At 37.0% G+C, this 19424-nt stretch overlaps 3 protein-coding genes across 4 annotated transcripts; all 3 read right to left on the bottom strand.

Annotated features, from left to right (window-relative positions):
* Positions 1–1734: 1734 nt before the first annotated feature.
* Positions 1735–7648, bottom strand: LOC133316498 (uncharacterized). 2 transcript variants are annotated; one of them, XM_061518256.1, is made up of 8 exons: positions 7378–7648; positions 5790–6266; positions 4754–4919; positions 3826–4095; positions 3363–3457; positions 3201–3291; positions 3014–3093; positions 1735–2391 (listed from the first exon to the last, which is right to left on the bottom strand). In XM_061518256.1, exons 1-8 carry the CDS (start codon positions 7468–7470, stop codon positions 2143–2145), a joined length of 1521 nt encoding a protein of 506 aa, XP_061374240.1. In that variant the 5' UTR covers positions 7471–7648; the 3' UTR covers positions 1735–2142. The 2 variants fall into 2 exon arrangements, with proteins under 2 accessions (XP_061374240.1, XP_061374239.1); XM_061518255.1 differs by having other exon boundaries at positions 1738–2391; positions 3363–3435; positions 3807–4095.
* Positions 7649–13322: 5674 nt separating this feature from the next.
* LOC133316492 (uncharacterized) lies at positions 13323–14225 on the bottom strand. The gene has a single exon (XM_061518248.1). It carries the CDS (start codon positions 14223–14225, stop codon positions 13323–13325), a length of 903 nt encoding a protein of 300 aa, XP_061374232.1.
* Positions 14226–14703: 478 nt separating this feature from the next.
* Positions 14704–16106, bottom strand: LOC133316490 (uncharacterized). The gene is made up of 2 exons (XM_061518247.1): positions 15636–16106; positions 14704–15399 (listed from the first exon to the last, which is right to left on the bottom strand). Exons 1-2 carry the CDS (start codon positions 16104–16106, stop codon positions 14704–14706), a joined length of 1167 nt encoding a protein of 388 aa, XP_061374231.1.
* Positions 16107–19424: the final 3318 nt, after the last annotated feature.

Genomic DNA, 19424 nt, shown 5'->3' with positions numbered 1-19424 from the left:
AAAGGTATACGTGCTACTCGTAACCCTTATCCTCTTTATATCTTTTTGATCTATGACCGTCATTTTATTCCTCATTTCACATTTGTTTCTAGTCTTTCTTCTGTTTCTATTCTGAAGACTACAAGTAAAACACTTTCCCATCCAGGGTGGTGCCAAGCGATGCTTGATGAGATGGTCGCTCTTAACTCCAATGGCATTTGAGATCTTATTACTACTCCTCTAGGGAAGTCTATTGTTGATTGTCGGTGGATCTTTACTGTTAAGGTTGGACCTGATGGCCATGTTGACCATCTCAAGGCGCGCTTAGTCGCCAAGGGCTTTACTCAGATTTTTGGCCTAGACTATATTGACATATTCTCTCCTGTCTCTAAGATGGCATCTGTCCGCATGTTTCGTGCCCTCGCTGCTATTCGTCATTGGCCATTCCTTCAACTAGACACTAAAAATGCTTTTCTTCATGGTGAGTTACAGGAAGAGGCTTACATGGAGCAACCACCTGGCTTTGTTGCTCAGGGGGAGTCTGGAATGGTTTGTAGACTTCGTAACTCCTTATATGGTCTCAAGCAATCTTTTCGTGCGTGGTTCAGTCATTTTAGTTTTGTCGTTTAGGCTTTTGGCTTAATCCGCAATAAGGTTGATCATTCTGTGTTTTATAAGTGCACATCTCCTGATAAGTGCATCTATCTTTTAGTCTATTTCGATGACATCATTCTCACTAGAAGTGATCAAGCTCAGATTGACTAAATAAAATAATATTTGTTCTGTCAATTTCAAACAAAGGATCTTGGTAAGCTTTGTTACTTCTTAGGGATTGAGGTGACACAGTCTAGACAGGACATTTTCATTTGTAAAAGGAAATATGACTTAGATATCTTAGAGAAGACTGACATGTTGGGGTGTAAGCCAATAGATACACCTACAAATCCCAATATCAAATTATTGCCCGGATAGGTGGAGCCATTATCTGATCTTGGACATTAGCGAAGGTTGATTGAGAAGCTCAATTATCTCACTATGACTAGGCCAAACATCTTTTTTGCTATTTGTGTGGCTAGTCAGTTCCTTGACTCCCCTTGTAATTCTCATTGTGATGCTACTGTGAGGATTCTCCGATCCATCAAAAGAGCACCAAGGAAAGACTTATTATATTCAAATCAGGGACATAAAAAAATTTGTGGTTATTCAGATGCCGATTGGGTAGAATTACCCTTCTACTTCAAGTTATTGTATCATCTTTGAAGGAAACCTGATTTCTTGGAAGAGTAAGAAACAAACTGTTGTAGCCTGATCTAGTGCAAAGGCCGAGTATTGTGCAATGAGAGATGCCACCTGCGAACTAATCTAGTTAAAGCAGTTGATTCAGGAGCTCTATCTTTGTGAACAGAAACAGTCCATGACACATTTGTAACAATCAAGTTGCGCTTCATATATAATCTAATCCTGTATTTCATAAAAGAACCAAGCATATAAAGATCAATTGTCACTTCATTCGAGAAAAGATTCAATAAGGAGAAACCAAAATGACATTTGTCAACTTCAAAGATCAACTCACAAATGTCTTCACTAAAGCTTTTAAAGGTCCTTGGGTTGAATACATTTGTAACAAGCTAGGTGCTCACAATATACATACACACCAGCTTCAGGGAGAATGTTAGAATAGTATGTTAAAACAGTATAATGTATATAATAGAATAGTCTCACATCTTGTATATGATAGATTAGTTTATGTACTTGTTAATATATATATATATATGTATATATATATATATATATTCCATGTGTGCTCGTATTAGACACACAATTATTCAATCTTAAGTGTATATATGCCATGGCATTAGAAAGGAGAAAGGAGAACAATAGTGTAATGTAAGGGTTTCTCATGTTGTAGGAGATAAAATTATCTCCTACAGACATATAAAAGTATGAAAAGTTCATATTTTTTTTCTCTTTCTTTTCTTCACATGGCCCCACATGAATCTCATATACTTTTATATGTATACGATGTAATTTCATGTGCTATAACTTGAGATTCATCAAACCCATCGTGTAATGTGCTCAAACATGTCCATATCTACTTTATGTACAGCCCGAGACACCTTTATGATGCCAGCGTTCAAGAAAATAATATGAAAATATATTCTATCAGCTATTTTGCGCAGGAGAATCTCTCAAATTACTTTCAGGAAGTTGAGAATCAATCTGAGCTTGATGAGTGGCTGCAGATGGTTGATCAGGTGGTACCACCTCCTGCGAACGTTGTTGCTGATTCAACTGAACAAGCCATCTTCTCCTCAAATTGAAAATCTCAATAACAATAGAAGCTCCACACATTACAGCTCCAAACCCAGTAAACGTAGCCAGTAGAATAGCCAGAACAACTTGCATACTAGTCTGCCATCCCAAATAAATGCATGAAAATACTTGATGTCAAGACAGATGTTGATCATGCAAATTCTGACAAATGCTTTATCAATACAATTGAAAACCAACATATGGGAACCACAACCATGTTATTTTGAGATATATACATTTGCTTTCGCAATTTTGACCTAGGAGAGGTAAAGATCAAAGGTCTCCCCCAATGATACTTCTCCAAGGATCGAAATTTCGACCTTGGGGTTCAATTAACTACTTTCAACCACTGCGACTGACACCAATTGGGTTACAACCATGCTATGTTAACGGGGGTAGGAACAACTTAATATACGTATGTCTACAAATTCTTACACCTTTTATTATCTGTTGATTCCACTGACATCTAACGGTTTAACGGTTCTCTAATAAATTAGAACGGTTAGATGCAACTGGTACTAGTTGATCTTTCCCTTTTTAAATACATTTGACTAATAAGCTTTCAGGTCACTGACCATGAGTCTAGGCCTTTTAACAAAATTTTGCTAATAATAATTCATTCTTATAAGCTGATATTTGTTTGAATGCAACAAATTTCTTACTAAACTGTGCAAAATTAACAAAATGTGCTACGACTATGGTTGCAAAAAGAATTTCTTACCAATGAGTAGAAAAGATGTGCAGCGAGAACCACCAGACCAAACTGAACAGTTGCATAAACCCAAACAAGATTTCTCCTAACTAAAAAAATAATAATAATCAAGAATTGAAGGAATTGGAGTAAATTGTATAATACCAAAGGAGGAATTCAAGTACAGAGAGTTGTGTAAAAGTAGAAAAAGTCTTACCCATTGTTGTAGCTGTTACGCTTGCAAGAAGACCCAGTATACAAGACAATGGGAGAGATGTGGAAACAGCACTAGATCCCATACTTTTAATCTGTCCATGGATAACATCAGGAATTCAGAATGGCTAAAGGGAACATAGGTCTAAAGAGTAGTTAAACTTACAAGTAGCTGCTCAAGAAAACAAAAGTAAGCCACCATGTTGGCAATGACAAGAACCGGAGCATCCTGCCAAACCCTGTAGAAGTTTTGCATTAGTTCTGTTGTACCATGTTGGAAAACAATACAGAAAGATATTCAAGTCAGAAGAAGAGGTTAGAAAAGTTTGACTTCCTTTAAATCCCAAAAGAATTATGAGTTATGTGTGTCTCTTGCAAGTCAATGCAAACTAGAGCTCTACCTTTTGCCAAATCCAATTGATGTATAGTATGATCAGTCTAACAAATCATCAGTAATTATTATTCATATTTGTTTATAATCCTTATCCAGAAGCTTATCAATGAAATAAAGCATAAAGTCCTCAACCATAAAATCATTATTATTAAATAATCTAGAAAGTTTCCCAAAAAAAGAAAAAACTACTCAAGCACTGCAATAATTTGGCCTTGCCTGTATTCAGTTTGCTGACCTCGGCTCCCAAGCAAGTTTTGTGCCTGGACAGATTGAACTCGTAGAAGAGTGACAGGTAGGTTCTGAACTTCTTGCTTGCACACATCACATGTTCTATTACCTTTAATGCTGAACCATTTAACTGCACATTCTTGGTGTGCCAGTGAAAGCTCACCTTTGCAGTGGCACTCCAATTTAAGAGTATCAGCTCCTTCTCCCAATTCAATCATACAAATTCTACAGACAGCTTCTTCTTCAGGAATATCTTCACCACCATCCTCATTTTCAACTGAACCAGAATACTCAGATGCACATGTTGGTTATTGAAAGAACTAAATCTAGAGGTCCAAGCTAATAACTGATATCTTCAAATTTGGAAATTAGCAATATTATCAAAGCAACTAATTAACCCTGAAAAGTAAGTTTGTGTAGATTGAACCAAAGAGAGGTTATTTCAACTCAAATATGAGAGGAACATAATATATTTGACTCTTAGTCATGTACACAGAAGAAACACAATTGCTGAAAAGGTTAAGACAGCCCAAGTAGGAGATTGAGTAGGATAAGAAAGGAAAAGAATAATAAATAGAAGTCAATAAAGAAGGAAAGGATAGATAAGTGAGCATGAGAGTGTGAGCTGAGCAAAGCTGAATTAGACTTAGTTGTATTCACTTGAATTTTAGGCAAGGAAACATGCAACAGTTCCTAAAGGTTGAGGAATCTATTGTGTAGAATAACAAAAAATCAAAAAATAATTTATTATGAATAGAAAGCAAATTGTATTTTGTATTTTTAATCAATGGCACAAAGCATACTAGAAACTTTGAATTATTTGGAACTTAAGGAGTAACCACCATTTGCATGTAGCATGTAGTTTTGAAGACATTGTTGAAGATTCTCTAAGGTTATTAGATCTTCTATAATACAAACTTGAAAAAGAATCTTACCTTTATCATCAGTTGGAGATGCCGTAGATGTTGTTGTGGCAACTTTCTCATCCAATCTTGGTGTGGTCAGAACTATACGAAACATGCCACCTACAGGTGTGTTACCTTCTTTGGTAAGCTCAGGAACTGAACGGGAACGATGAATTGGTAATCGCGGTCCTTTCTCCTATAAAATGAGGGATGTATAAATTAGATATAGTCATATAAGTGGGTAAAAAATTATCCAGAAGATATTAAAATGTCTAATGATGATTTGTAAAGGTATAAAAGAGCATTGACTGATCAGCAATTAAAAAGATGCATCTCTTGGAGAAAGCTATTTAGTGCATTGGACTGTATGATTTATGTTAAACATGTATCAGATTGATGTATGTGAAACCCATACAAATATAGAAAATCTTCATGCCATACTACTCAATCATGATTTCTTCACTAGATGACTAGCAGAAGCAAATAAATTGTCTGAGAAACTCCACCACAAGCAAAATCAAACTATCATTCAAAATGTTAATTAAAAGAGAAGCAGGTGTTCATGCTCTATGCATCAAATCTGTGAAGTGTTCAAATTAGTTTTAAGGGATAGCCAAAGAATCATTTTATGATGGTTCCAATACATACTTGACAAATTCAAGCTTAAGGGATTTCTGGATGCCTGTTGCATTAAATCTGAAATATATTTTAGGAAATATTTGAAACTGATCATGTCAAGCAGAATCATTGCTGAAAAAACATCTCTATAATGATGTCACACTATCTGTTAGACAGATTTCAAGTTCAGGTCATTTATTTGGGAAAAGAAGTAAGATGTATTCAGCAACCAAGAAAAGGAACTTTACAGTTTTAGAGAACAACACATGAATACTACAATCTCAGAAAACCTGGTTACATGAATACAAAGCACGGTTAGAAACATTCCAAGGAAGAAAGAGTTTTTTTCCACAATGATATCAACCATCTCTGTTGTCAATATATGTTAATTAAATATGATCATTACAAAGCATGGTTAACGTATTGCAATAGTTGCAAAGCTACTCACAACAACTGTTGCTGGAGAAGCCATGTTCCCTCCATGTACAGACCCTGGATTTGAATGAGCATTTGGGCTTACAGGTAAGGATGAAGTTTTCTTCCCTCTAGGTGTGATAAGAGATAATGTCCTTGAAAGAAGAGGCTTTTTTGGTGCCACTGTGGATGAACCTTCAAGAGCTAAGAAGGCATCCTTTTCAATATCTGAACTTGTGCTCCGAGTTTTAAAACTGAGTTTGGGAAGAAGGGTTTTAATAGTTGATCTACTTTTTGATGAGGAGGGGGATCCATTGCTTATGGATAAACCAGGGCTTGGACTGGGAGAAAAAATCACTCTTCTTGGAGGTGGAGTTGGAGGCATGTTTATTCTCAAAAAATCTTCTCTTGCTTCCTCCTGAGTTCTTGAGGGTATCTCCAAGATAAGGTTTTGCCTTGTTCCATGTTGACCACTTGAGACTTCATCAGTTATTTCAGATGACTCTAGACCCTATATATAAAGAAGCAGAAGAAAAACTATTTAAAAAATACAGAAGGAAAAAATTTACTCATTGAGCTGCAAAGTAATATATCTTAGTTAATACACAAATATTTCAGAGACATGTATATTAGTTGGAGGATACTTAAAGTCCGTTTAATCAATTGAACTCATCTATCTACAGTGTTGACATTTTTCCCCATTTATGCAGGGAGTGCTTATACATATGATGCTTTTTCCAGCATAGGGAAGATTATGTACATCAAGATAATGTGAGTCTGATGATGTCGCTGCTTGTTTAACTTCACAGGGGGTTATATGAAGCAGAATCATACAAGTCGCCAATTAATTGACATTCATTAAAACTGTAGAAGCTTCACAAATCTATATAGGGAATCAATCATGCGTATTCACAAGCACTATACTAATGAAAATCTTCAGAAGATATTGGGTACGCTTTGCTGATGAGCCATATTCTTGACTAGTAGCTTACTTTGGTGAGAATCACCACCAAATTTTCTAAACATGTTTTCAGAACAAATGACACTAAATTTGAAGAGAAATGACTCTTGGAAAGGAAATTTTGGGGTCAAACAATTTTTTTTTCATTATTTCCAACCGGTTAATCCCAATTAATCTGGTTTGAGCACTGTTGGACTAATATATTCTTCATTTCCCGAACTCGAATTCGAGATCTCTACTTAAAGGAAAGGGTCAACCAATTTTTACATGAACTAACGAATTTTGATACAAGTTACACAATTGAGAACTGAAACATCTGAGCATTATAAAAAATTATGAATTAGGGGAACATTGCTGCAGTACCTGGCCTGCAGTGATCAAATCTTAGGGATATTTAAACCTCTAAAATCTACTTAATTTCAACTGGGGCAATTTGCAAAACCAAATTCCCAACCTTTACCAGAACACAAATTCTAAAAGGGAAACTCTTGACCACCAATATGGCTGAATTATCTATAGGTTATACGATCAATGATAGATAAACAAAAGGCAAGAAGTAAGGGCATACAAAGAACACTCACAATCTTCATGTCAAGAAAACCAATATACAAAAATGTTAGTCCAAAGCAAGAAAAATAAAAAATAGAGACAACTAAGGGACCTTTTGAATTGGGACATGAGTTCTATTTTCAATGGTTCCAGCGCCTTGGTTATCATCCTTGGAAAATCCTTCATCTTCAGTTGCCATGTTCATTGGGAAACCCACCACCAAACCAAAGAGAAAAACAACAGAATGGAAATTCAAACAAGTGTTTATTTTGCAGAAAAGGAAGATGACACCTTCCCCTGATCATTGATGCTGGAAATTTCGTGGAAAGAAGCTCAGAGAGAATATAGTAAGTCTTAGAGAGAAGTGGCACCATGAAGACAGGTTGTGGTGTAAGCTTGAAGCAGACATGTTTCATGTTTTCTCAATTAAATACAAAATATAAGTCTTTTTTTTTTTTTTTTTTATAACACAAAATATAAGTCTTTATATATAGGAAAAATTGACATTACGTTACATGTTATAACTTTCTCTTTTACACACTTTTCGATAATTAAGTTATTTTTTTTTCTTTTTTTTTCTTTTTTTTCAGATGATAAAGCCCACAAATTTATCTCTATGATATGAGATAATTTATCTTCTTTAACATAAGATTAATAAAACACTTACATATAATATATATGTTGCCGGCTCAAACATCTCTCTTATTTATTTTATTTATTTGGAATTCTATCTCAAGTTAAGAAATAGATAATGATTCATCGTGATTAATTTTTTTATGTCTATTTTACCTACTTTTTTCTAGCATCGTTAAATTAAAATGTTAAAAGAAAAAAGAAATGATAAATATTAATTGAGATTCTTATATAATAATATTAAAAATAAATAGATATAAAAAAAATAGACACAATATTCTATCCAAAATTTATTACAAAATTGGCAAACCAGGCTACCTTAACAACTTTCTCTTATTAGCCACTACTTTTTATTTTGTTTATATTTTATCCAGTTACTCAACAACGACGTGCTAACCTCTAGACTTTGAGATTTATTTTATCCAGTATGATATTTGAATACTCCAAAATGTAAATTCTTTTTTTTATTAGTTGTATTTAATTTTTACAAGTTTATTCTATATTTTAAAAGGTGCAGGAAGCCAAGTTTAGATAGAAAATGATTTCTTTGATATTTTTGTTTTTAATAAATGTTCTTTATATGTTCTTTTGTTATCTTTGGTCGAAGTCTCGAAGATATGCATACAGCAGATATGTAGCCACGTGGAGATGATAGTGATTTAAATTTGACTTTTTCAGTAATATTTAAGCGAAATAAGTGGAGTAAGTTGCACATGAATACAAAGAAATTTCTTATGTTTTTATTTTTAATTTATTTTCATAATAATAAACGTTCGTTAGCATGCATGTATTATGTTTTCTGTGGTCGAAGACATGCCTGTAGCAGATATTTAGCCACGTGGAGATTTGACACAAATATTTAAGCGATTTGAGTAAGTTATAGATAAACAGATTTACCACCAAAAAAAGTTTATTATCTTTACAATTAACTTAATCATGTTTATTTTCGTCAATTTAATAGTTATAATTTATTAGATTTATTAAAAATTAATAATTAATTAATAAATACGACCCAATAATTTTTAATAATTTATTAGATTGACAGAAATCAACGGTGATTAGATTAGTTGTAAATGTGGTAAGATTTTTCGGTGGTAAGTATATCCTTCTCCAAATACTAATATTTTTTTTGTTTTTAATTTATTTTTTACAAGAATCCTTCACTAACATGAAAGATTGTCAAATAAAAATATACCTGGTCAGGCCAATGATACAAGACAAACTAATAGTGCATTGATATAATGTGTAGTCTTTAACCAATTCATGACTATTTTTTTTTTTTTTTGGTAATCCAAGTCATGACTATTTTTTAATTACATAAATTAAAGTTGTTTGACATTTTATCTTTTTATTTGATTATATTTTGATCCATAATTTTAAAATAAAAAATGTAAAGTAGATATCTAAGTTTGAACTCCAACACTAACGGCAAAATGTAAAGTAGATATTTTTTTTAATATGCTTATTTTATATAATTAACAATTACATATTTACCGTGACCCAACCAGAATATTGTAATTTAAAACTTCAGCAAAGCATTAAATCAATTACAAAATTTAAAGCTCTAAGACAAATGATAAAAGGAAAGCTTTCTTATTTGTTTTCAATTTTTTTTAGAAATATTTTCCATTTTTTTTTGGTAAAAAAACTTATAAGGTGAGGTTAGATACCATCAACAAGATTCTCATACCGACTAACGGGATTCAAACTCACATTCTTATGAAATATGATTTCAATCCTTAACCAATTATATCCATCCTTATTGGCATATTTTTCACTTTTTCGTCACACTACCATTGTCTTTATCCAGCTCCTCTAATTGGAGGCTAGAATAGTGGTGGTTGTGGCTAAAAAGTTCTTTTTTGATACATCTTATGTACCAACATCGCTCCTAATTTTTTTTTTATGGGAAATATTAAAAAGATATGAATTAAAAAGTAAGAAAATTTTCTCTTTTTTGAGAAAAAGATATACCCACTTGAATATGACGCACAAAAAGAAATTTTCCTGAATATGAGGGATGTTTTTGTAGTGATTAAGAAAAAAAGAAATGATTCAATAATGAAGTTATAGGATTTTCGTTGAAGCAAAGAAGGAGAGAGGTCAGGGGTGAAAAAGAAAGGGCTCTTCTTATTCTCAAGAATGTTGACTCCTTATCTCTTTATGTGGCCAGAGAGGCTTGTTTCCATTGTCGTTCACCAGCGGTTGAGCAATTTAGAAGTGTACAAATTTTTACTTTTATTTTTAAATGGAAGAAAAAAAGAAGAGCTAAAATGTTAAATGAGTTTAATTTATTTTATTATAATGATCATAAAGTCATAACCACCCACATGTATATATGAAAATTTAGTGGTAAAAAAATTAGTTTTTTTTTTCAACTAATCTAGTTGAGCTGCACTAGATTACAAGGGTGACAAAATTTTTCCTATCAAATTTTCAATGTAATTGTATATTCAAGACATCAACTCGATATCACTGAGTAAATTGGAACAATCTCATGCTAATTAATCCAAGTACCTAGAGGTTCATATAATGTTTTAAGAGTAAAAAGAAAATTAAAAACTATTACTTTTGCACTTCAATTTATTTTTTAGTACAAAATGGGGCTAAAGCCCAAAGAAAACTACAAGGAAATAGAATCTGAGCCCAAAATAAGGCTCAAACCTAAGGGTACATCAGTTAGGATCACAGTATCCTCCATGCAGTCGAAGGCTTTGTTGGCAAGCTAATCAGCACAGGTGTTCGCAGCCCTCTTGACATGTACAAATTTTATGTGCCAGGTCTTGTTGCTCAAAAGATTTATACTTCTCACAATCTAGTAGTATGAACTGTTGTTATTGTGCTTAGTAATGGCTTGGATTTCCAGCAAGCAGTCACTCTCCACGATGAGTTGTTGAGTCCCACTACTCCAAGCCACCTGCATCCCTTTATAAATTGCCCACAGTTCCGCAACAAAGGGAGAGCAGTTTCCAATTTTATACATGAAGCCCAAAATCCAGTTGCCTTGATCATCCCTGATAACTCCCCCACAAGCCGCTTGATTGAAGTTGCTCTTAACAGAAGCATCAGTATTCAGCTTCAACCAACCTAGGGGGGACAGACCATTTCACGAGCTCAATGGTGGGGCTAAGTGGGAGACCTTGTCTATGAAGGCTGGATCTGAATTCTCCAATGTAAGATGATATGAGGATTGAAGGGTTATCAGGTCTGGAGGAAAGCGGGTCATGGACCTCCATGTTCTTCCACCGCCAAAGGAACCACGTTGTGGTCATAAAGATGTCCCTCCAGTCCAAAGCTTGCTGATGGCGCCATTCTTTTCTCATGTCCTGTCGGATCCATTCATCAAAGGGAAGCGACAGGAAGCTGCTGGGAATAGATTCTGCAAAACAAAAGTGCCAGATAGGACGCGCATGCTTGCAGTCACGAAGAATGTGGATAATGTCTTCAACAGTATTGGTGCAAGTAACACAGTATGAAGATCCACCCCATTTGGCAGTGTATTGTCTAGTTAGGAGCCGCCCATGATAAATCAACCAAATGGAATTGTGGATTCATTGTGGGTCACTCCAGCTCCAAATGGTATCCCAAACTAGATCAGGAGTAAGGGAATCAAAATTCATTAGCTTATAGTAAACAGTTCTTATTATATGAGAGTTGGACACATTTTCTTTCCAAGTGAGACGGTCTTCACCTCTCTCAGGCGAAGGAGGCAGGATAGCACAAATAACACCAATCACATCTGCTGGGAGATGCTGGTTTAAACAATCTATACGCCATTGGCCTGACACTGGATCCTCCATATCAGAAACTTTGAGACTCAAGTCATGCGAAGAGAGGTCAGCCATGGTATGCTGTAGGAGGGGTTCATGCAGGTGGTCCAGTGATCTTGCCAGAAATTAATCTCTCTTCCATCTCCCACATCCCATTCGAGACACTCTAGGAGGTCCCCCCTGATACGACCAATGCCTTTCCATAGAGTGGAATCATAGCTTTGCACTTTGATACATCTACAAAGGTCCAAATTCCTCTGATACTTACCTTTCAACACTTGCACCCAAAGAGTGTCAGGCTGGTTAATGATCTTCCATGCTACTTTGAAGAGGAAGGCATCATTGTGAACCTTGAGACTATGGATGGCCAGTCCTCCTACGTTCCTCGGGACACAGATTTTGTCCCAAGCAAGAAGATGGGCTTGCTTTGAGTCTTTGGTGTCACCCCAAATGAAAGAGCGCTGGATCTGCTCAATATCCTTGCAAACAAAAATTGGAAGCACCCCATGCTGCATGTGATACACAGGGATGGAGCTAAGGACCGAATTTGCCAAGGTTACTCTCCCAGCCATGGATAGGAGGTTGCATTTCCAGTTCGAAAGTCTAGCCTTGACACGGGAGATGACATGGGAGTAATTCCTCCTCTTTCCTCTACCATGGTGCAACATAGCTCCCAAGTATTTGCCTAGGGAGTCAGCCACTCTAAATCCACTAGCTTGGGAAATACATTCTTTATCAACAAGTTTGACACATTTCTAGAGAAATAAATAACCGTTTTCTCAATGCTGACTAACTGGCCTGACATATCACAAAAGTTTTTCATGCAATCCATCATTACTCTAAGTTGTTCAATGCTTGCCTCCCCAAACAACACAAGGTCATCTGCAAACATGAGGTGGGATACGGGGGGACCATTCTTACCAGCTCGCATGGGCTTCCACTTGTGGTTGCTAACTGCTTGAGATATCAAGTGTGAGAGCTTCTCCATACAAAGTACAAAAATGTAAGGGGATATAGGGTCCCCTTGGCGGATTCCCCTTGAGGGAATGAAGCTATCAGACTTGCCTCCATTCCACAGCACCTGGAACCTGGAAGAAGAAATGCAACATCTAATAATATTAACTAGTTTTGCAGGCACACCAGCTTCTAAAAGAACCAGGTTGACAAAATTCCAATTTAAACGATCATAGGCTTTAGCTAGATCTATTTTAGTGGACATATAAGCTTTTCCCCCTTGAGTTTATTCATGGAATGTGTCATCTCCTGAGCTATGATCACATTGTCATGGATAACTCTTCCAGGAATGAAGCTGGACTGAGCTGGGGAGACAAGCTTCTTCATAATGGGTTTCAACCGGTTGACAATAACTTTGGTAATAATCTTGTAAAGCACGTTAAAAAGAGCAATGGAGTTGCTCAACCCTTTCTGGTTTCTCCACTTTAGGGATGAGCACTAGAAGAGTATCGTTGATTCTACCAATGTCTTTCGGGTGTTTAAACAGAGTGGTGATTTCCTGACAAACTTTGTCCGATAAGAAAACCTAGTTTTTCTGGTAAAAGGCTGCTAGGTATCCATCGGGACCTAGAGCTTTGTGAGCTCCCATCTGGAAGAGATCACTTCTGATCTCAAGTGCAATTAGTTGTTTGTTCAGGACCTATTTATCGTGGGTCACCAAAGGTGGCCAGTTAATTGAGGTGGTCATCCACTTTCTATTTGCTTCTTCCTCGACAAAGAGCTGCTTATAGTAGTTTACCACCATGTTTTTAAGGTTCAGTTCACTTCTAATCCAAATTCCAGCTGCATTCTTCAAGGCTAAGATTTTGCTCTTCCTCCTCCTAGCAACGGCAGTGGTGTGGTAAAACTTAGTATTACGGTCACCTTCTCGAATCCAGATGGCTCTAGATTTGTGGTACAAAAGTTTCTCTTCAAGTTCTAAGGTCTTATCAAGCTCACTTCTCAACTCACATTCCATCTTGTCAAGGTACGAATTATGTCCATAATCGAGAGAGCTTTGGATGCCAGCCAGACGACGAAGGATAACAGCCTTCTTTGTTGGAATAAAACCAAACACATTTGTGTTCCACTCCTTTAAGGCAGGAACCAGCTCGGTCAAGTTTGTGCCAACGTCTGTATCTTTCCTCCAGTTCTCAGTAAGCACGTTTAGAAACTGCGAGTGGTCAAGCCAAGGTGGGAACAGATGAAAAGGTCTGTCTTCCCAATTATTGTTATCCTTACACAGGGAAATGTATAGTGGGTTATGATCAGAATAAACCCTGGGACCTATGTGAATAGTGGCTTCATCGAACATTGTTCTCCAATGGGCATTTGCAACTTCCCTATCAAGACGTTTATACACCCGGTCTAGGTGGGAAAATTTTGGACCCTTCCACGTGAAGAATGGTCCAGATCCACCAAGGTCCATCAGCTGATAGTCATCGAGCATCGAAGCAAAGGCGGAACATCTGCCAACATCAGCATGAGCCCCTCTTCTTTTTTCATTAGCTGCGATGATTTCGTTGAAGTCTCCAGCTAAGAGCCATGGATCATCGTACGTCATGCTCAGACACCTCAGTTTGTCCCATAGCTCTAACCTGGTTTCTATGCGAGGGCTAGCGTAGATGACCATGAACAGGAAGGGCTGCTTATTAGGATAAGTAATCTGCAATGATATGAATTGAGGTCCTTTTTTCCTTTAGTTTTACAGAGAAAGAGGAGTCATTCCACATAACCCAGATACCACCGGAAAAGCCTACTGCATCTTCTACAATGGAGTTATCGAAACCTAGTTTATGAATAATGGAAACTGCACGCGAGCCACTAACTATAGGCTCAACCAAAACAACCATGTCACACTTGAACTTCCTATTTAGCGTTCCCATGATGCCTTTGAATCTTTTTTTGCTGCACCACGGCAATTCGAAACAAGGATGTTCATTGATACACTGGGGGTACATGGATGGACTTCTGGGATCCTTCGTTCCCGTTGGTATTCCTGCCATTGAGGGTTTGGGAGTTTCTAATCCCCGAAGAAAGTCTCAAGGGACTATTACTACAGGATCTGTGAGCACCTGCACTCGCATGGCAAGGTTCCTCTGGTTGCTAGCCTCCGCTCTGTGGTAGTCTAGGGAAGGGGGTTTTCTGGTTCCGGTTTGCATGCATGCAATAGCCCTATCCAAGTCTGCTAGGTCCTGCTCCTTTGGCATGTATCTCATAAATGAGATAATCTCTTGCTCTTGTTGTTTCTTATCCTCATTGTTTGTCATTTTTTGCACCTCCCTTTCTGTCTCCACCACATCACTCTTATGTTCTTTTGTGATTGGGACAAGCTCCATAGCTGATACGTGGGGGCCCTTGCCCTTCTCAACCCAATGGGTACTAGGTTTTCCAGGTTGCACTTTTGTAGTATTTCCTTTCTGGCCATTCTGGTGGGTAACTTTCATTCGACCCTTTGGCCCACTTCTTGAATTGTGATTCGTTTTCCCTGAGGTATGCTTCTTTCCTCGTATTTCTTTTGTCTCACTGGGGGAAGTTAACTCCTTGGTTCCTGTATCTATCTGCTTTCCTGGTTGCTGCATGCATGGCTCTTCTTGCTCCACAGATCCTGTCAAGACAGCAAATCTTGATTTGGAGCTTCCCTCGATAATCTCGTTGGTGGTATTCTTCCTCTGAGGTTGGCCGTAGGCTTGCTGTTGGGGCGGAACCCTAGCACTCGTCGCCGCTGGCTCTGGGGGCTGGCCTTTGGTTTACGTCCTCTATTGTGCTTTTGAACAACCATCCAGTTGCCAAAAGCGTCTGCCTCTTCCTCGCCATTAGACTTGCTACTTGTCTTCTCATTTTCTTTCGTTTGATTACTTTGATTCCCTCATGGTTGTAGGATTTCTTGGCCGATTCCCCTGCTGCAATATTCTTGGCGGTGACCATATCTCCCACATCAGAAGCAAATCTGGTGCAATCCTTCATACGCAACCTGAAGAGTCTTGTCCAAAACCTGGAACTGAGATACGAGGCTTCTCCTTAGGTCCACCTCCACACAAATCCTTGCATATTTTCCTTTCTCTATATACTCCCCACCACCTGCATCAGATTGCCTAAGTGAGATTTTGTCCACTTTGAGTGTTTTCCCGAAAAGGTTGCCTATTCTCCAAAGGTGTTGTGAAGTGTAAAATTCTAACGGCAAGCCAGGGATTCTCAACCAGACAGCTATGCGTTTAAACTGCTCCTCGTATGGATCAAACATAGGTCTCCATCTTTGGACAATGACATAATGTTGTACTACTATCCAAGGGCCTTCATGAAGCACATGGAAGTAGTCCTTTTCATCATAGAAATTAACCAGAACATAGCCATTATCCAAGTCAATGATGTCAAACTTCACGGTTAAACACCATAGTTTAGTGAGTTGTGCCATAAGGAACCTGTTGCTTATTTTCTTCCCCATCAACTTGACTATTAGTTCTGATTTCCACTTCTTACAGTCCTTCTTGTGTTGTTTTTTTGGAGAAGTAGTACACTGGACACAAAGGGTTTTCTTGAATCATGGTCTCCTCTTCCTCAGCTAGGTCGTCTTCTTCCTCTTCTCTTCTTTGGATGGTAATCCAGTCTTCCTTCTCGCTGATTCCTCCATCATCTTCCCCATTAAGTTGGAGGACTATGTCCTTGTATGAGACCATTCCTCGAGCAACCCAGGTTGGCTTACCATGGGTATCCAGATTACCTTTCTTTACCTCTGTTAAACTCTTATCCAACATTTCCTCGTCTAATGGAGCTGCTACACTGCAGATTTCTTTAGCTTTTTCCACACTCCGCTCCAGTAAATCATCCTCTTCTCTCCCAGTTTCCACCAAAGCTTCCTCCATTGCTATGTATTTCCCTTGGTATGGTCGGAAAGGAATCTTTTATTCTTTATTATCAATTTAGACTGACATGATGCACTTCAATTTTTAATAACTAATATCAATGTGATATGAAGAGTAAATAATATACATTTCGTAAAAGTTCTTTTATTTAAAAAGTATGAGGAAATAGTCAATAGGGGTTTCCACACTTGGTCGAACCTTCGATATAGTCTAGTCATAACTTCTGTTTAATTGAAGAATTGATGAATTGATGAGACGTGTCTACCATGGTTGTGTATTAGATGCAATGAAGATTGATAGTAGATAGTGACCAAAAGAGTTACAGTTTGTTGAGGAAAAAGCTTATGATAACATGATTTTGGACAAGTTACAATAAGAGAATCTAGGAGCGCTTGCGGGGTTATTGGGAACTTGTTCACAACATAGCTAGCGGATTCATGGTGGTTTGGTCAACGAGAAGATGGAGGAACATGACCAAACTTGCAAGTGGTTATTGTATTTGCGGGTTTGGATGGTGGTACTGGTATGGGCACCGAGGAGATGGAAGCATGTGGCTGAGTTTTCCATGAAGCTTGTGGAGGATATACCAATTTTTCCTTCTTCTCTACTTCTTTGGTTCAATATTGCTGAAAACTTATGAAGGATGAAAGGGACATTCAATACATTTCTAAAGTTTTTTTTATTCAAACTTGATTTGAAAATGTTGTTTAGGGTTGTTCATATCATAGAAATAGAGGCGTAAATTGGTTTTTTCATTTTTTATTTGCTTTTCTTATTATTTTTTGATTAAGAAATGTCATGGAGAATAAATGCTTTAAGGGGTAAAATATAACATTCAACCATTTTCATACATTCAAATAATAATAAAGAATATTAAACTTCCATTTTCAAGTATTAACAAGCAAAGTTGAACTTGTAACAGGATGAAGAAAAATACAAAGAGCTAGAATCTAGAAAATTTTCTTAAGATAAAGCTTCCTCTCCTATCCTTCTTCCAACACCTTGAATCTTCTCATACTCAAACTCTCTGCAATCTCTTGTATACTCTCTTATGATTTCTCTCTACACTCTCTAGTTAAATTTTTTTAGTTTCAACCCACAGAGACCCCCTCCCCATGCAGCCTCTTTTCACACTAGAGAATTAGCACAAAGTTTTATTTCTACTCTTTTTTGGTGCTCAAGAATGAAAATCCTTCTTCGTACGTTGCCTTACAATCCTCATATACCAAAAATGCCTCTCTTTCAAAAGTGTTCCCTGTCTTCTTTGATTTTTTTTTCTTTGCTATCATTCTTGATCCCTCATCTTTCTCCTTTCATATTGAGAAAAAAATTCTTAAACCTTTCAACTTTCCTTCCTCTTTTCCATTACTCATTTTGGCTAACCCCTTAAATCATCTCTGATTCTCTTTTTATTCTTTTCAGTGTGTACAGGTTATAGTCTTTGTCTATTTATAGAAAGGCATTAACTATAGAAACTTACAACCATTTTTGCTAGAAACATCCTTTCCATTTTTGGATTTTTTTTTATTTTGAAAAAAATGGTGTTCACAGGAGTGACCAAAGGTTTTAAGCCTTGGCTCAAATTGACGTGACTAAAGTTTTAAGCCTAGGATCAAACTGATGTAACCGCAGGTTTAAGCCTTGCTATGAAGTAGTGTGGTTGTATAATCAAGCCTTGGTTTCAAAGAAATGTGACCAAAGGTATAAGCCTTAATTTAAAGTAATGAAACATGAGTTTTAGACCTCAGTTTGAAGTTCCCAATAATTTTCTTCTTAGGTTTCTTCAAATTATCCTCCCTTGACCGAGTGCAAGATTTTGGCTCTGACTTTTTGCAGTGGGTTTAAAGTGTACTCTACTTTTGAAGGTTACATTCAAGAATTTCATTATGAATGTGGCTAGGGTCTTTTTGTCTTACGCTCTTCTTCAAGGGATGCATTTGGAGGCCTTACTTTTAATAAGGTTTATCCAATTCTTCTTAGATTATATCTAGGAATTTATTTCTAAGAATTTTCATTGTTAGTGAGAACTCCACATGTACCCTTCTTTAGGGGTTGTATCTGAGTTCTTGTTATGAGGTTTGGATTGTCATTCTTATCCTTATTCTTAGGCTGCATTATATCGTATCTTTTGAGATATCCTTCCTTTTTCCTAGCTAAATTAGACAATTGGCTTTGTTTCAATTAATTTGTAGCCTTTAGGCGCTTGTGCACTTGTAGGAGGTCATCTCAAATTGAATGTCTATTAATTTGCATGTTTCCAGCTGTTCTGGCTGGCCCACATCTGTAGGCTCAATCGGTTGGGTCCAATATCAAAGCCCATATCTAGAGGGTACCCATATAGGATTCCCCTTCTTCCCCATGCACACTGCTACCCCTGCACATTGGCAATGGGTTCAGCATGCCTAGCCTGAAAAGGCTAGGCTAGCTAGAAGATAGCTCTCCACTTTCTCTTTCCCACGCTTGACAGAGGCATTACCTCTCTAAATACCCCTCTCACACATTGAAGGGGGATCATCCTCTCTTCTTCACTTTCATGTTCTTACTTTACCTCCATAGAGGGTCACCTTAGCCATCTTCACACATATTCCCCTTTTTATGTACAACACTATGGGAAGCTTCATAAGGGCCTTGGTCTCTACCATTGCCACTATGAGCACCCCTAGATTGATATACTTTACCCTCTATGGGGAACATTTATCGACCCTCTAGTTCATTGGCGTCGTCTGTGGTAAATAGTAAAATTTAATTCTCTCTTCTCTACTAAAAGCTATCGAAAGACAATACCCCTCTGTTCTGACTCCGAACAAGAATTTTTAGAAAGACTTCTTATTTATTTATTCAGCCATGCTTATGGTTTCTTCCTAAAAAGATCTGCAAGGAGGGAGCTTAAGAGTCACTTC

Source organism: Gastrolobium bilobum, unplaced genomic scaffold (genome assembly GCF_033153095.1).
Source record: "Gastrolobium bilobum isolate Gb01-03AN ecotype WA unplaced genomic scaffold, APGP_CSIRO_Gbil_v1 utg8685, whole genome shotgun sequence".
Classification (NCBI taxonomy): Eukaryota; Viridiplantae; Streptophyta; class Magnoliopsida; order Fabales; family Fabaceae; genus Gastrolobium; species Gastrolobium bilobum.
Note: the sequence above shows the minus strand (reverse complement) of the source record. Positions and strands in the feature narration are given on the sequence as shown.

What these genes read in the sequence shown, in the direction of transcription:
- LOC133316490 (XM_061518247.1), bottom strand. Translation starts at nt 16,106, where the DNA reads ATGGGGAAGAAAATAAGCAACAGGTTCCTTATGGCACAACTCACTAAA. An exon ending in TTTTGGACAAGACTCTTCAG is followed by an intron (nt 15,400 to 15,635) that starts GTTGCGTATGAA and finishes ACCAAAGGCCAG; the next exon opens with CCCCCAGAGCCAGCGGCGAC.
- LOC133316498 (XM_061518256.1), bottom strand. Translation starts at nt 7,470, where the DNA reads ATGAACATGGCAACTGAAGATGAAGGATTTTCCAAGGATGATAACCAA. An exon ending in CTCATGTCCCAATTCAAAAG is followed by an intron (nt 6,267 to 7,377) that starts GTCCCTTAGTTG and finishes CTTTATATATAG; the next exon opens with GGTCTAGAGTCATCTGAAAT. An exon ending in CGTAACAGCTACAACAATGG is followed by an intron (nt 3,094 to 3,200) that starts GTAAGACTTTTT and finishes TTATTTTTTTAG; the next exon opens with TTAGGAGAAATCTTGTTTGG.
- LOC133316492 (XM_061518248.1), bottom strand. Translation starts at nt 14,225, where the DNA reads ATGACGTACGATGATCCATGGCTCTTAGCTGGAGACTTCAACGAAATC.